Source organism: Diabrotica virgifera, chromosome 3 (assembly GCF_917563875.1).
Source record: "Diabrotica virgifera virgifera chromosome 3, PGI_DIABVI_V3a".
Lineage (NCBI taxonomy): Eukaryota > Metazoa > Arthropoda > Insecta > Coleoptera > Chrysomelidae > Diabrotica > Diabrotica virgifera.
The window spans coordinates 211,070,945-211,089,167 of record NC_065445.1 but is presented as its reverse complement, the minus strand read 5'-3'; the positions used below and the strand labels follow the sequence as shown (position 1 = coordinate 211,089,167).

Here is an 18,223-nt window from a genome sequence, read left to right as displayed (position 1 = left end):
ATGGGTAATCTCTGAAAGTCTTTTTACTCTAGCATAAACGGTTCAGATGGTATAAAAAGAGGTTTTTTAAAATGTAACACCCTGTAATTAAGAAAAGGGCAATTATCCTTAAGTAAAACCTATACCAAAAAATCAGTCAATTATTTGTGAATAATTGCCGCAGGATTTCTTCTTAATTTCCGTTACAGTTAGGGAAAAATATATTTTTTTTAAAAACATCTTTTTTAAAAACTTGTCAAATTTAGGGCGCCACCCCCGCTAAACGGTGGATGATAGAGAGATGGTGTTGGAAATAAATCGTAGAAAATATAGTCCTCTTCATATTTCTATAAAGGAAATTTTTTGTAAAAGTTACAGAAAGGGCTACGTTCCGCAAAAACCACAAATTACCCCCTTTAAAGGGGTGAAAAGGGAGGTTCCGGGGCGAAATTTTTTCAGAAAAAGTTAGTCTTATAATAAGCACCCCTTGATATACCAGAAAAAAAATAAAACCGGACTTGTGTCCATTTTGCAAGGTTCAACCTTTGTTTCCTACACTATATACAGAAAAAGAATATCAAGGAAGATTGCTGAGAATGGAATATTAAAAAATGATAACATCGAGGAAAGCTGTAGTAAACAATACTCCTCCTCTATCATGTCTCCTTCGTAAGGATGGAGTGACGCCATGTAATTTGTTTGACTATTTCTGTCCAATTATCTCTCTTCTGTGCGTGTTGTTTTGCTTCGAGGAATGAGTAACAAGTCATGTCCTTTATTTGGTCCGACCATCGTAATGAAGTTCTTCATCTAGATCTTTTGCCCTCTTCGTTGTCTTCAACTATCATTCGATCCATGCCTTCTTTCCTTCTAGTTATATGTTCAGCATATCTCAGTATATTTTGGTTGATGGTTGTGGTGAGTCTAGTTTTTATGTTAAGTTCTGCTATTAATGAATTATTTGTGCGGTGTGCGGTCCATCGTACGCGCAACATTCTACGGTATATCTGAATTTCAAATGCCATTGTACGCTTCGAATCTGCTTTTTTAATGGTCCAAGTCTCTAAAGCGTAGGTGGCGATAAGAAATATTGATGCTCCAAGCAATACTAACATATCAAAAAAGAAAATCTACTTTAAAGAAGAAGTAAAGATAAAATGTGAAGAAAAGAAGAAAGCTTTTTTACAATACTGTATACAGTGATGAGCACGCTAATAACCAGCAAAATAACGCAAAAGATGGAAAACATATTAGAGTTGTGAGATAAAAAGAAACGAAACTAGTGGAGGTGGAAGATTCATCATCATCATCATCATCATCATTTGGCTCTACAACTCTATGTGAGTCTTGGCCGCGTTTACTATTTCCCTCCATTGTTGTCGGTCCTGAGCAGCTATTTCCCATTGCTGTACTCCCATTTTGCGTAGATCGCTGGCTACTGCGTCCTTCCATCTCTTTCTTGGGCGACCAACTGACCTTTTTCCAACGGGCCTTTCCCAGAATGTGGCGTTTAGAAGTCTTTCGTCACTTGATCTTAGTACGTGACCCGCCCATCGTATTCTGTTTGATTTAATGTAGCGTACTATGTTTTCATCTCCGTATATTGTCTGGAGTTCATCATTGTGTCTTCTTCTCCATTCTCCTGTTGTCTCTTCTCTGCAAGGCCCATAGATAGTCCGCAGTATCTTTCTTTCAAGTACCAGTAATTTTGTTGTTTCCCGCTAATTCAGAGTCCAGGTTTCGCTTCCATACGTTATTGTGGGACGAATTATTGTCTTATATACTCTTATTTTTGCTGGTCTTGAGAGTATTTTTGATTTAAGTAGGGTCCTTAACGAGTAATATGCCCTGTTTCCTGCAATAATCCTGGCTGCCACGTCCTTTTCATAGTTATTTTCAGATGTTATGATCGCTCCCAAGTACTTAAATTCTTTGACGACTTCAAAATTGTATTCATTAATTGTTACGTTTTGTCTAACCCTTGGTCTTGGGTTCTTCGTAACCACCATGTACTTGGTCTTGTCCTCGTTGACCTTAAGACCAACTTCCTTGGCTCCGTTCTCGAATAGGGTGAAAACTTCTTTTGCATCTCTGGTGAATTGTGCAATTGTGTCCACGTCATCCGCAAAGGCTAATAGTATTTTTGATCCTTGGGCGGCAAATCCGTTTGTCAGTTGTGGCTGAGCTTTCCTTACTGCATGTTCCAGTGCGAAGTTAAACAGCAGGGGGGCGAGAGGATCTCCTTGTCTAAGTCCGGTGTCAATGAGGAATTCCTCCGACGTGTTGCTGCCGACTCTGATTCGTGCGGAAGCGTTCTCCGTGCTCACCTTTGCTAATCGTACCAGTTTTCCAGGTACTCCCATTTCTACCATAGTCTCCCACAATGCTTCTCTGCTAACAGAATCGTAAGCTTGTCTGAAGTCCACGAAGATTGGAAGATTCAGCGATAAAAACTTATAAATTTACATTTTACTTATTGTTTCTCAATAAATACTTTAGACGTATCAGAGGAGTATGTCAACTAAAACTGTCACTGTGACAGTGGCAGTTGCCAAACTCATCCGATACGTCTAAAGTATTTATTAAGAAACAATAAGTAAAATGTAAATTTATAAGTTTTTATCGCTAAATCTCCCACCTCCACTAGTTTATTTCTTTTTATCTCACAACTTAATGCGTTTTCCATCTTTCGCGTTATTTTGTCGGTTATTAGCGCGCTCATCACTGCAGAACAAAATAAACACAGCGGGCATACAACCACTATAAACGAATAAGAAACGAAACGAATATTTTAGTTACGACAAATAAAAAGGGATCACTGGGAGAGCTTCGGAAAAGAACACAAAAAGAAATATGGAGAATGATCAGAGGACAGAGGAAAGAGGTTAACGACCTAATAAAAACGAAACACATTCAGAAGGAAGCATGGGCAGACTACTTTCGATCTGTATTTGCTAAAAGTGACGACAATGAACCAACCACACCAGAATTGACGACAAACGAAGAAATAAACATTGAAGAAGCAGAGGTAAAGAAAGCATTAAGCAAATTAAAAAATAGAAAATCACCAGGAGAAGACAGAATATCCAGTGAAATAAAGTAAGGAGGACAAGATCTAACCAAATAACTATTAAAACTAATCCCTCCATTAAAAATACCGGTACACTTTAGACAAATGTACATAGAAGGAAAACGGAATCCAGGCCGTAGAAGAATGTCATGGTTGTGGAATATGAGAGGGTGATTTGGCTGCACCACTAATGAACTCTTTCGGTCAGCTGTAAAAAAGGTCAGGATAGCCTTGATGATTTCCAATCTCCGATAGGAGTGGCACAAGAAGAATAAGAACTAAAATTAAAGATGTAGTTTTAAAGTCCGTACCAAATTTAATTCCCAGCTGAGCTTCCAGCCCTAAGCCATCATTGGAACTATGGTCAAGCTAAATGCCACTATGTGAGAGGATCCAAAAAATTTAATTTCAAAATTCCTTTCACGTTGTGATAGTTTACTATCTAGCTACTAAAACTTTTGGGATTTCCCTATCTCCCAAGCAAAGACAAATTCCCTTAAGAGCACACAGTAGCGATCAACAGGTAGCAACAAACGCGGTCCAAGATTGCGAAAGTTCTGCGAACTTTCAAAAGTGAGGCAACAGTGCGTCGGTAATTCGACACTGACAGTGATGTTTATACTATCAAAAACAATTATTTTTATACACATAGGCGCGAAATGTTGCCAAGTCAGTGACGTTCGATTTCTTGTTATAAAAAAATCGGTTTTTAGTAGTTCCAATGTGACACAAAATCTAGACACGGGATAATAGTATATTATTCAACGAGCATGTAATGATGGCTGTTACTCACGATGATGAAGTTTGCGACACGAGCCGTAGGCGAGTGTCGTAATTCATCAGAGTGAGTAATAGTCATTACATGCGAGTAGAATACTATACTTTTTCTACGACTTTTTTTATTTTAATTAGTAAAAAATTTAATTATCAACTACTCGATATTTAAATTATAATAATTTACAGAAATACCTAAATGCTATTTACCCCTAGTACGTGGCTAAATAATTGGTTGCCTACTATTACTAAATTCTTATTTATTGTAAAAATATAACTAGAAATAGTTAATATGAGTTCTATTCGTTTCCGAAAAATTATAAGCTTAAATTTATACCTACTGTCAGTGAATCTAATAAATAGGAAATGGCTGTTGTCGGTGGACGTATTTCATAATACATATATAGTTATAATGTATATTTACATTTAACTATATATAATAGTATATAACTATACATAATATGCTATAACATATTTAACACAATATAACTTGAAAAACCCATCCCTATTAAGAGAGGCGTGAGACAAGGAGACGTAATATCGCCAAAGCTTTTCAACCTAGCACTAGAAGACGTCTTCAAAACGACAAATTGGTCAACCTATGGCAGTAACGTTAATGGCAAGAAGCTAAACCACCTCAGATTCGCTGACGACATTGTGATTATAGCGAGCTCATTCGAGGAACTGCAAATTATGATGGAGGAACTCGCAGGCAGCTCCCAATACGTCGGCCTGAAAATGAACATGAAGAAAACAAAAATAATGACAAACACAGATGACCCCAGACGCATAACTATAAATGGCAGTGAGATAGAAAAAACCCAGGAATATATCTACCTAGGCCAAATCCTGAAACTAGACAAAGAAAACCAAAGTGCGGAAATTAATAGAAGAGCAAGACTAGCATGGGCAGGATTTGGAAAACTTGGTTAGATACTTAAGAACCGCAAAATACCTCAATACAGGGTGCGCCAAACCTCTGGTCTTCTTTGATTACGGCTAAACTATGAGATATACAAAAAAATGTTTATAACGAAACTAATGTCTATCAAAGAGGTCTATAATTTAAAATTATTTTCAATTATACAGGGTGAGTCAGAACGACGGTATGAACCAAAGTTGTATTTTTTTAAATGAAACACCCTGTATATTAAATCATTTTTGAATATATTATTTAAAAATATGAAAAATTTGTATAAGGTCTTATAGGCCTAAAGTTAATAATTTTCGAAATATTTACATTTTTATTGAGAAAAATGGTAATATTTATAGGGTTGTGGATTATGTTTCCAAGGAAATAAAAATTTAGGTGATAGGTCAAAGTTTTTAAAATATAGTGTTATTTTTAAATAATTTAATATTTTTTACTTTTAGCCATAAAATATACAGTGTGATCACTATTTGCAAATACAAAATTTTCTCATTTTTTTTAAATGGGACACCCTGTATATTAGTTCTGCGTTTTGTAGTAAATATTACAACCTTTCTTTTGGTATAAGGTTGTATATACCTAGCATGTTTCGTTTTGTAGATATTTTAAAAAAACTATAGATTTTAGGTGTTTGCGGATTTTTTATTTAAAATTTTTTTTGCAAAAAAAAATAATTATAATCTGGTTTTAGAGACATACACTAAAATATAAAATATGAAAATAAAAACGTAATTAAAGATTAAAATAAATCGTATGCTAGTACAACTCAATTGAATTTAATAACTTTAAATTATTTTACAAAAAATATTTTACCATATTAATGAATGCATAAATTAGTTACTAAATTAAATAAACAACCAAATTTTAAATCAACCGTAGTAATTTTTCTACTACAGCAACTTTCCTGTACCAAATTAATTGTTAGTTAAATTGTATTTAGTTAAACTTTTAATTTACCTTTTAAATTTACTTACATACATCTTGAGAATATAAAAATTATTATAAAGTATGCTTTGAAACAAATGAATGTTAAATGTATCATCCAAATTATTTATTAATATAAATAGTATTTACTGGTGTCACAAAAACTGGTAATACTTTTGTAGTTGAAATTTTTGTAACAATTTTTTATATTTTAAATTTTAATTTTTTAACCGAAAAATTTTTGGATATGACATTTGTTTTGGGCGAAACCATTAGAAATTATTACCAGCTTTTGTGACACGAGTAGGTACATAGATACTATTTACTTCTTAATATACTTCCATAACGTTCATTTGTTTCAAAGCATACTTTATACGTTCTCAAGATGTAGGTAAATTAAAAAGTTATTAACTGATCTTACTCGTAAATACAATATAACTAACAATTAATTTGGTACAGGAAAGTTGCTGCGGTAGAAGAATTACTACGATTGATTTAAAATTTGGTTGTTTATTTAATTTAGTAACTAATTTATGTATTCATTAATAAGGTAAAATATTTTTTGTAAAATAATTTAAAGTTATTAAATTCAATTGAATTGTACTAGCATACGATTTATTTTAATCTTTAATTACGTTTTTATTTTCATATTTTATATTTTAGTGTATGTTTCTAAAACCAGATTATAATTATTTTTTTTGCAAAAAAATTTTTAAATAAAAAATCCGCAAAAACGTAAAATCTATAGTTTTTTTAAAATACCTACAAAACGAAACATGCTAGGTACATACAACCTCATACCAAAAGAAAGGTTGTAATATTTACTACCAAACGCAAAACTAATATACAGGGTGTCCCATTTAAAAAAAAATGAGAAAATTTTGTATTTGCAAATAGTGATCACACTGTATATTTTATGGCTAAAAGTAAAAAATATTAAATTATTTAAAAATAACACTGTATTTTAAAAACTTTGACCTATCACCTAAATTTTTATTTCGTTGGAAACATAATCCACAACCCTATAAATATTACCATTTTTCTCAATAAAAATGTAAATATTTTGAAAATTATTAACTTTAGGCCTATAAGACCTTATACAAATTTTTCATATTTTTAAATAATATATTCAAAAATGATTTAATATACAGGGTGTTCCATTTAAAAAAATACAATTTGGTTCATACCGTCGTTCTGACTCACCCTGTATAATTGAAAATAATTTTAAATTATAGACCTCTTTGATACACATTAGTTTTGTTATAAACATGTTTTTGTATATCTCATAGTTTAGCCGTAATCAAAGAAGACCAGAGGTTTGGCGCACCCTGTATTTGAGAACCAAAGTGTTCAACCAGTGCATCCTTCCTATCATGACATATGGGTGTCAAACCTGGACCCTAACCAAGGCAAATATGAATAAACTAGCCACAACACAAAGAGCTATGGAAAGAGCAATGTTAGGTATACGACTGTCAGATAAAAAGAGGAACGACTGGGTAAGATCAAAAACAAAAGTCGAGGACATAACAACAAAAGTTGCCAAACTTAAATGGAGCTTCGCAGGCCACACTGTTAGACAAAAAGACCAACGTTGGAATGCAACGATACAACATTGGAGACCTTACCAAAGTAAACGACCGAGAGGAAGACCACAGATGAGATGGGTTGATGATATTAAAAGAGTAGCCGGAACGAATTGGAAATATGTTGCTCAGGATAGAGACCGATGGAAGGAGTTGGGAGAGGCCTATGTCCAAACGTGGACGATAGAAGGCTAAGAAGAACTTGAAAAACAAACACAATATTAGTTATAAATTCCAATTAACATAAACAAAATGCGCTAATGTCACTGTCACTAAATTAAATGATAAACGTCAAAATTTTTAGTAAACAAAATATAAATGTACAAAATATACTGACATTGTTATGGTTAAAATTCCTTTACAAATTTTTCGAAGTTAATTATTGGTATAAATTACAATAATTATTGTATTAAATAAACAAGTTTAAGCAATTTTATTTGCAGTTTATATACGATTAATATTAAAAGTGGCATGCGCCACTTAAATCTAACTTCAGCCCGTGAGTAATGACCCGTGAGTAACTTCAGCCCGTGAGTAATGAATTATTACTCACGGGTACAGTAATGGGTGCTATTATCTATGAAAAAATAGCGATTAATGAGCATGTTATTAAACGGTCGTAGAAAAAAAAGTTTATTTGAAGAAAGTGTATTTTTTTTGTCGTTCTTAATGGCGGTACAGGCTCCTTTTTTCAATATTTTATTTAGTTATAGAGTCATTTCCACATACTAACATATTTCTAAAATTGGGCTCTGTACCACTATCCTTTATTATATTACGAATATGTGTGCTAAATATCTCGACAAAGTATTCAAAATTAGAGCCGCAAACTTGGAACGCGTTTGTTGCTACCTGTTCATCGCTACTGTTTGCTCTTAAGTAGAAGATAATAATAACACGTTTTATAAAATCTGTCCTCAATTTTTTTTTAAATCATAGTATATTATTCAACGAGCTTGTAATGATGGCTATTACTCACGATGATAAAGTTTACGATACGAGCTTAAAGGCGAGGATCGTAATTCTTCAGAGTGAGTAATAGCCATTACGTGCGAGTAGAATACTATTCTTTTTCTACTATTGTACCATTACATGCGAGTAGAATACTAAACTTTTTTTATTACAGTTGAGTCCCTGAATCTTTACCCGTGCGTCATCATTTAAAGCATACGAAATAAGTCAATGATAAGTCGGAAATTGAAATTTACTAAACGCAACAGCAAGTGACAGTAAGTGACTATATATACTTACTGATAGAGTAGAAAAAAATTATTACTTACTGATTTCTAATTGCCTCTGTATCCTCCCTTTACATCTTTCTCTGTAGTCTGTCTGGGTTCGATTATATTCAGTCATAACTTCTACAAATTTTCTGGATAACGTCGAATGTTGAGTTTTTCGTATCCTCAGATCCGCCGATGATTTATTATTTTGTTCTTCTTGTTCTATATTTTGTTCTATAACTGCAATGGAAAAAAATAATTATCAGTAAAAATTATTAATATAAAAAATTATCAATTATTCAATAGAGAAAAATACAGATAAATAATTTCCTACGAATTGTTTAATAACTGGGGCCAAATATTAATGAATAGTGAGCAACACGATGTCATAACTAATAAAAATGTATGCAATATTGTCATATTTCAGTTACATTTTTAAACATGTGTTTCCCAAACTTTCTTAGATCGGGGACCCGTTTTGAAAAACAAATTAGTTGGCGGCCCCTTTTTTTAGAATACCGAGTTCATTCGCCATTGCCAAATCAATGAGAACATTTAGTACGCTAACTAAGCAGTTACACAACATCTTTCTTCTTACGTTTTCCTTCCTTAACCAACAGAAGGTGCTACATTAGTGCCTAATATTTTTTATTTGTACATTCCGACTTTCTATAAGCGGGAAAACGTGATCAAACAGCCAATATTACGTTGTCTTCTTGTCGTAAAATGCTGCATAAGTTATTTTTACTACCTTCGTTTTTTCATCTTACACTGTTTTATTACACATGGATATTTTTTAAAAGATCGTTAGAACACTTAGAACAGTCTAGGTCTGGACATAAATATAATAAAAGGGAAACATATTCTACAGTAATTAGTATGGTTATAAATATGGTATATGGTAATAGAATAAATATGGTATAAGATATTGTTTTGCAGATATTATGGACTATGGATGAGTCACATTCGTGTAGAAGTTTTGTCAAAATTAAGCTTTAAGCCCTCAAAAGTACTTCGGCATTTAAATAGCAAACATGCACGCAAAAAGGCCTGTATAATTCTTTGAATGAAATCTAAGGTCTGATCACAATCAACAAACTTTTTTTTTGCATGATCAAGCACAACAGATGAAAAAGAATTAAGTACCATTAAAAAACCAGTCAGCCACATATGAAGCTGAAGATTTAATTCTACCTGCAGCTATTGAGATGGTGGATATAATAGTAAGTGAAAATATAGTAATAACCACTTTTTACAATACTAGTGCGGCATTTAGATTACAGCATGGTAGTATGCTCTTGGGCCTATAGTATAAAATAAACCTAACACGCCGACGCTACTCTTCAAATGCCTATTTATTACCTCTGGTTTTACCCAAAAGTACTAATACCAAAAGGTAAAAAAGATGCCATGGCAGAAGTACAAAGTTTTTGGTAAGTTTTGTCGAGAACAAAATATTCAAAACATCAAAAATTGTACGTACTTTGCTCGAAAGATAAATAAATCTACAGATATTTCTAACTGTGCCGGTTTATAACATGTATAAGGTACAATGGAAAAAAGGCAGAAATACCGCTGAGACCAAGGCTATGACAAGACATCGATCTGATGGTATTGTTAAGTTGTAAGAAGTAATGCCAACAAAGGCTGTTTTTTACATCGAGAAGCTCTTGCCTCTAAATCTAAATCTTTACCTTCCGAAATGCATTGAGTATTAAAAAGTATCATTAAAGTTGTAAACTCCATCAAAGAAAAAGTATGGTAACGTCTTAAAAAGAGTTTTTCAGTTAAGAGCACAAGGTTTGAGGTATTTTGTTGTCATTCGGCTTATACAAGGTGGTTTAGTGAAACGGTACGATTTGACAACGCTGCTGACGATAAAATAGAGGAGCCGCGGGCTTGCGACGTAAACGTTGTGAATCTAAAGAGTGGGAAGTTTAGTTATCATAGAGACGTGGTCGGGTGAACAACGCGTATTTACTGTGAATGTATTTACGCTGTGTATTTACGCTTATTACAAAAATGGTGAAAGTTTTGTGCGTGTACAACGAGCATTTCGTTTACACTACCATTTGCCGCCCCGCGTTGCAGTTCCGTCTGACATGGCTGTTATGACTTGGGTTAGGAACTTTGAAAGCAGTGGTTCAATATCACAGAAAAGAGGTGGTAGTGTCAGAACTGCTGGCACACCACATAATTTTCAAGCGGTGCCAAATTCATTACATGCGAGTCATCGCAGGGATCTTCGAGCACTTGCGTGTAATGAATTTGGCACTGCTTCAATATTCTGTGGTGTGTGAGCAGTTCTGACACTGCCACCTCTTTTTTGTGATGTAGAACCACTACTTTCAAAGTTCCTAACCCAAGTCTTGTAACTTGGTCTTGTGAACGGGGCGGCAAATGGTAGTGTAAACGAAATGCTTGTTGTACGCGCACAAAACTTTCACCATTTTTGTAATAAGCTTTCACAGAAAATACGCGTTGTTCACAAGACCACGCCTCCATGATAACTAAACTCTCTAGATTCACAACGTTTACGTCGCAAGCCCGCGGCTCCTCTATTTTGTCGTCAGCAGTGTTGTCAAATCGTACCGTTTCACTGAATCACCCTTTATTATCGTTCCATTTTAATTTTCTACCCAGTCCTTGATGCTTTGCATCTTGAATCTCCGTCGTATACACACACCCAAACTTATATGGAATCACCTGATATTTCTTATTATTTCGTGCTAATTTAAAAAATCGAACACACGAAGTCAAACAGTATTTATTTTAAAGCAATTTAAGAACAAATACATAACAATTAAATATAACAATATAGTATTTAACAAGCAAATTGAAATTAGTTGTTTTAAAGTCAATAGCATAAAAAATTTCAATGTAAAACGAAATGTTTAAATTGTTTTTATTTATTTTTTTTGTAGTCAGTGTTATTACGTATAGTCCTTATGCAAGCTTCAGTTTGCGTGGGCACGCTCCTAATCAAACTATCAACATTTTGTTGTGGTAGGTGGCTCCATCCTTCAAGACCAGCTTGTACTAGCCGCAAGGTGTTTTGTAGATTATCCTGACAAGCTCTAATTTTTCTTTTAAGCATATCCCACAAATTCTCTATAGGGTTAAGCTCGGGTGAGCAAGCAGGCCACTCCAAACAAGGGATCCCTTATGATGTCTCTAGTCACTCTAATGGTATATGAAGATCCATTATCATGTAAGAAAATGAAATTTTCTCCTGTTGCACCTCTCCAGAGTCTAACTACAGGTTATCAACATACCTGTGAGCAGTTGATTGGATGAAAATTAAATGAGTTTTTTTACGGATCACAATTCCTCTCCAGAACATTACACTTCCTCTTGTATATTTGTGAACAGATCTGACAGTTTTCGTTCTTGCTTGTCTTCCTCGACCTCTAGGTACACGATTTCGTGGGTCATCTGATTTTACACAAATCCTGACTTTTTCTGAAAATAGCACATTTCGTCAATTCCCAATGTTCCAGTTTTGGTGGTGAAGACACAAATTATTTAGGCGATCAATCTTGTGCTGCCTGGATAACTCGGGAACCCATAACTGTCTCCTGCTGTATACTTCTTGGCACGAACTCTTCTTCTTATCGTTTCAACTGAAAGAGTTACACCTGTAGCTTCCAAAAGCTGCCTTTGGAGCTGCAGGTGAGAAATAGTTGGGTGTCTTCCAGCTGAATGGACAATTAAACCTGTTACCTGTAATTAGTCCTGTTACCTAGCATAGGTTTTGGACAGAACGCCCTGTGTTACGCCTAGCTATACAGCTATGTCCCTCTGAGAACATTACTTGCTCCACGAGACCAATAATCTTTCCCCGTTGTAAGTTCTATACCCCCGTATGACGCATATTTTCGTTTTTGGACGCAAAAGTTAGTTTATTTATTTTCTTCAATTTGCAACTCAAGCAAATAACCTATACCGTACCGAGCTGTACTATCTGATTGTCTTATAGGTTTGTTTATTTTCAATAAAAACCTTTATTCTTCGCAACAATAACAAGTTTTTTCAAAAGAAATAAATATTAAAAATGAATAACCACTTTCAAGGTCGTTGCAACACGAAACTACAGCCGCGCGATATTCTAGTCCAATCAGAGAGTGCCGCAAGCACCTCTACCGGTTTCAAAACTTATTAGTCTCTCATCAGGAGGCACATATGCTGCTCTCCCTGATCCAACCAAAACAAACCCCGGCGTGCAGTCACAGATCGCAACGAACGAAATGGCATAGATGCCCTAGCGGCAACTGCTATCAAAAGTCTAAGTTTTCAGTCTAATGGCATATAAAGCAACATAATGCTACTCTACATCCCACCAGAATGAAAACAATGGGAACCTTCTCTGGTTACACCTCCGAGGCTTCTACAATTTGCAAGCCATACGGATGCCGAGACTAAGGAAGATGAGGGAATTTTACAATATATAATTCACGTCCCATCTATGCCATTTCGTTCGTTGCGATCTGTGACTGCACGCCGGGGTTTGTTTTGGTTGGATCAGGGAGAGCAGCATATGTGCCTCCTGATGAGAGACTAATAAGTTTTGAAACCGGTAGAGGTGCTTGCGGCACTCTCTGATTGGACTAGAATATCGCGCGGCTGTAGTTTCGTGTTGCAACGACCTTGAAAGTGGTTATTCATTTTTTATTTACTTTACTCTGTTTGGAGTACAAAGGGAACTATTCTCGTTGGAACTTTACCGCGCTGAGCAGATGGGACGTGAATTATATATTGTAAAATTCCCTCATCTTCCTTAGTCTCGGCATCCGTATGGCTTGCAAATTGTAGAAGCCTCGGAGGTGTAACCAGAGAAGGTTCCCATTGTTTTCATTCTGGTGGGATGTAGAGTAGCATTATGTTGCTTTATATGCCATTAGACTGAAAACTTAGACTTTACAAATAAATATTACTTTGAAATACATAGTGATTCCATATAAGTTTGGGTGTGTGTATCTGTAGTTCTAGCTGTGCTCCATAGTGTCTTATATCCTTTTTCTGTGTATAAGTGTTCAGTGGATTTCGTAGTTAGTCCTCCGACTCTTTTGTTTGTATTGGTGCCGGTTTCTTGGGTGTGAAATATTTCATGATAATTCTTATTTTGCTACTATGGTATGCTATGGTCGCTACCTACATCTGCTGTGTTGAGGTAACTTTCGTCCAGTATTTGTAATAGATGTATTGAATGTATCTGTTGGTTATAACATAATCTATCATATCTTTATCCACAGGTGTTATTGAATATTTATTTGTGTTGGTATTTATGGTGAAAAATGCGTTGTTTATTCAAGTTCGTTATCATGCAAACGTTTATCATTAGTTCTTCATTTTCGTTTTTAACATTCTCGAGTTACACCTGTAGCTTCCAAAAGCTGCCTTTGGAGCTGCGGGTGAGAAATGGTTGGGTGTCTTCCAGCTGAATGGACAATTAAACGATCGTGGCGGGCCGTTATTACTTTTTAGCGACTTTCCCTTGCTTTATTTTTGAGCTTTCCTAGTCCTGTTACCTAGCATAGGTTTTGGACAGAACGCCCTGTGTTACGCCTAGCTATACAGCTATGTCCCTCTGAGAACATTACTTGCTCCACGAGACCAATAATCTTTCCCCGTTGTAAGTTCTATAACCCCGTATGACGCATATTTTCGTTTTTGGACGCAAAATTTAGTTTATTTATTTTCTTCAATTTGCAACTCAAGCAAATAACCTATACCGTACCGAGCTGTACTATCTGATTGTCTTATAGATTTGTTTATTTTCAATAAAAACCTTTATTCTTCGCAACAATAACAAGTTTTTTCAAAAGAAATAAATATTACTTTGAAATACATAGTTATTCCATATAAGTTTGGGTGTGTGTATCTGTACTTCTAGCTCTGCTCCATAGTGTCTTATGTATATCCTTTTTCTGTGTATAAGTGTTCAGTGGATTTCGTAGTTAGTCCTTCGACTATTTTGCTTGTATTGGTGCCGGTTTCTTGGGTGTGAAATATTTCATGATAATTCTTATTTTGCATACTATGGTATGCTATGGTCGCTACCTACATCTGCTGTGTTAAGGTAACTTTCGTCCACTATTTGTAATAGATGTATTGAATGTATCTGTTGGTTATAACATAATCCATCATATCTTTATCCACATGTGTTACTGAATATTTATTTGTGTTGGTCTTTATGGTGAAAAATGCGTTGTTTATTCAAGTTCGTTATCATGCAAACGTTTATCATCAGTTCTTCATTTTCGTTTTTAACATTCTCGTTTTTAATATTCTAGCGAGTAACTTGAATATAACATTACAAGGCGTTCTTGGATACTTAGATCTACAGACCGGGCGTGTCTCGTAAATTGCACGAAGTCGCGCAATCGTACTTGAGACACTGTGTCAGGTGAGGTGTTTGAAAATTTGAGTAACTTGATTCTGTGGTGTGAAGTTCTAAAACTTTTAAGTGTGGTTAAACTTTTGTTTTATTTTCAGTGTTCTTTTTGTTGTAAGAAGAAAATGAATCGTTGTACTAAGTGTTTAGTTTCTTTCGAAGAATTGAAGGCTGTACAAAAAATTGTAGTCCCGATAAAACCCACCATAGATGCTATGAGAAATCAAAAAGATATCAATTTGGGTTTTCCATCCACATCCAGAATACCCTCCAATAAAAAAATTATCCCTCAGAGGAAATTTTTTCCAAGAAAAAAATTAAAAAGGGAAAGAAAAGGTCAAAATTTCAAAAGCCGTCCTCAGAAGAAGCCGATATGATGGCTGCAAAAGTTTTGATTCAAAAATAATTTATTTTTTTATGTGTCAATATAAAATATATATTTTAAAATAAAATTGTTTTATTTTTTGAGAAAAAATAAAAAATACAGCATACTTACAGTACTTTTTTTGAAATGCTATTTTCCAAAGTTTATAAAATTTTTTTTTTTTTTTTGTTTATATTGGCATGGACTTTATGTCATTCGGCCAGTCACAACATGAGTATTAATGTCATGTGTAGTGTGTATGTTGAGTAAGTGTCTTGTTACTTTGCACAGTCGACGTCATTGTCTTTGCAAAGAGACGCTAATTGTATCCGAACGTCTGCGGTCCCTCCGGTGAGTACCGATCCCACAAGGACAGAAACTATATTCATTCATTAATTTATAATAAATGAAAAATTTATGACCCTGGTGAGATTCGAACCCACAACCTTTCGGATTTTTTCGATCCAAAGGCAGGCGCTCTTACCACTGAGCCACGGAGGGGTCAAATAAAATTTCTTACGCTCGATTTAATATTAATAAAGTTAAAGTGCACTTTAAATTTAAAGTTTTCTTTAACTGTAACAATTGCATTTTTTTAAGGTAACACACACTTTAACTTTATTATGAAATCGAGCGTTAGTCTAAATTTTAAATGCTCAGTAAATAATAACAACAATTAGGTACTTGTATTGAAAACAACATATTTTGTAATTAAAAAAAACATATTTGCAACATAGATAACAAAACAACATGCTTTGTTACGTATTTAAAAAAACTCTCCATCATGCATGCTCCATGAGAAAAGAAAATATATAAAACTAATTTCATCCTTATCGTGTCTCAGATGGCGTAGCTACTTTTGCTATAACTACTCAACGCTTTGCTACTCTACCTACCTACATACAATTTGTATTATTTTATCAAAAAACAAGCATTTACAAACTCTGCAAATTGTATTATTTTGCTTTGCATTTTCGTATGGAAAAACCGCGGTATTTATCTTGAACTTTTTTTGAACAAGGTGCAATACTTAGGTAATATTATTATTAATAAAACAAAGTATATTAAAATACAATGTTAAAAACTTTAATAATATTTAAAAACTTTAATATATTATATTTTAGTATACATTTTATGAATCAGTAGAAACGATTAGGTATATTTAAATTTGGTAAATTATAACTCCACTCGACCAGAGCACGACCACACAACTCAAAACATATTAAAATACAATGTTAAAAACTTTAACAATATTTAAAAACTTTAATATAATATATTATAGTATACATATTATGAATCAGTAGAAACGATTATATTTAAATTTGGTAAATTAAACTCCGCACGACCACGCAACTCGAAACACAAGTACGCAAATACGGTTGCGTGAAGCGTGGCTCGAAGTCGTGCAATTTACGAGAGTCGCTCGAACTGTAGATCCTTGTTTCTTGGATAATAGTTCATCTGATCTGATCATTAAGTGGACTTTTTGTATAGAACTCAAACTCAACGATAACTTGTATTGAATCTTATCAGATAATATTTGCATAACAAGACATTAACTTTATGCAGTAATAGTCCGTATTTATTAATTACCAGACGATGCAGAAATCCAGTTTAAATATTGATGTTTTCGCATGGTACGCGATAGAGAAAGGAGATTTAACTAAACGTAATCACCGATAACTTGACAGATTTATCCCGTGATCCGGCGAAACCCTACATGCAGACTTGGCAGGCGGAGCTTTTAATTACGGATTAGAAGGCAGGATGAAACTTTAATAACGTTTGACCTACAGTTCTCTATTGTATAAAAGAAAAATAGAGGTACAGATACCAATTTTTGAATAATAGGGCTGAACTGTGAAAAAACGTCTATTTTTGGATGTGAGAGGTGGCATTCGGATTTTTGCAGATAAAGTTAGGTGAGACCTTCAGTAATAATAATGTTCGTTCTCAAATATGCCCGAAACAATAATAAAAAAATTTAAAATATTTAAAAATTTTGAAAAACATCGATTTTTTCTACGTTCTTTGCTTATAACTTTAAAACAATTCGTTTTGGAACAAAGTCATACAGAAATAAAATAAAGATAATTAAATTTTGTATGGTATACGACTGGTTAAAAATGTCTTAAAGTATTACCCTTTCTGCAATATAGCAATAAATAAATAACGTGGCAAAATAAGCCTGTTGTTATTTAGTGTTTTTTAACCACTTTGGTGGCACTTAGAACCTTAGTAATTCGCTTAGAAAATTCTTACAACATACTTAAACCGTCTACCAAATTTCATTAAAATCGACCTAATAGATTTTGCAGAATAAATTTTCAATGTAAATTTTTTTTAAAAAGTTCAAATTATTTAAAAACTTTCTGAACAAAAAGTAGACTACTTAGAAGTTGGCTAATTTTTTTACATAAAGAGGCACCTATCTAATACACTTTACAGAATTAAAATCGGATTATTTAAGGGGCCTCAGCAGTGTTTTAAAATTATAAACACTTTTTTGGCTTATAAACAAATAGCTTTGTTTAGAAATAAGAAAATAATTAATTTTTAGCAATGCAAATAAGCGAAGAGTCATTGGCATATTGGCCAATATGAGAACATCATTTGCATAAGTAGTTACCGTGGTATTATTTTTGTTTGTGATGTCAGTGTGTACAGTAAATATAGGGTTGAACCGAGTACACTACTTTGAAGGATTCATGCCGAGAACGCATATCGAAAAGTGGAAGCTTCGCCATGACTAATTAAGGGGGGGGGGTATGTTTTAAAATATATAATTTTTTTATTATTTCAAATAAAAGTGCATAGTTTCAAGTATACTCTCTGAAAATTTCAGATTGATCGGAGTAAAATTACCAGAGATACAGCGTGTTGAATATCCCTACCTTCGCGCTAGCACGCGTGAGTGTAGCGAGAAACGTTAAACAACTGTTCGCCTTCTCTTTTGTAGATTACTCCGCGATTCATCA

The 18,223-nt window shown here is 34.0% G+C and overlaps 1 protein-coding gene across 5 annotated transcripts in view; it reads right to left on the bottom strand.

Moving 5' to 3' along the window:
* Window positions 1-18,223, bottom strand: part of LOC114332176 (syntaxin-1A) — an 850,840-nt gene that overhangs the window by 159,388 nt on the left and 673,229 nt on the right. For all 5 annotated transcript variants that reach the window (XR_007697295.1, XM_050647243.1, XM_050647244.1 and 2 more), the window contains exon 5: window positions 8,545-8,727. Coding sequence is in view for 4 of the 5 variants with exons in the window: in XM_050647243.1 (XP_050503200.1) it covers window positions 8,545-8,727 (183 nt within the window). In the remaining variant the exon portion in view is untranslated. The remainder of the gene's footprint in view (window positions 1-8,544; window positions 8,728-18,223) is intronic.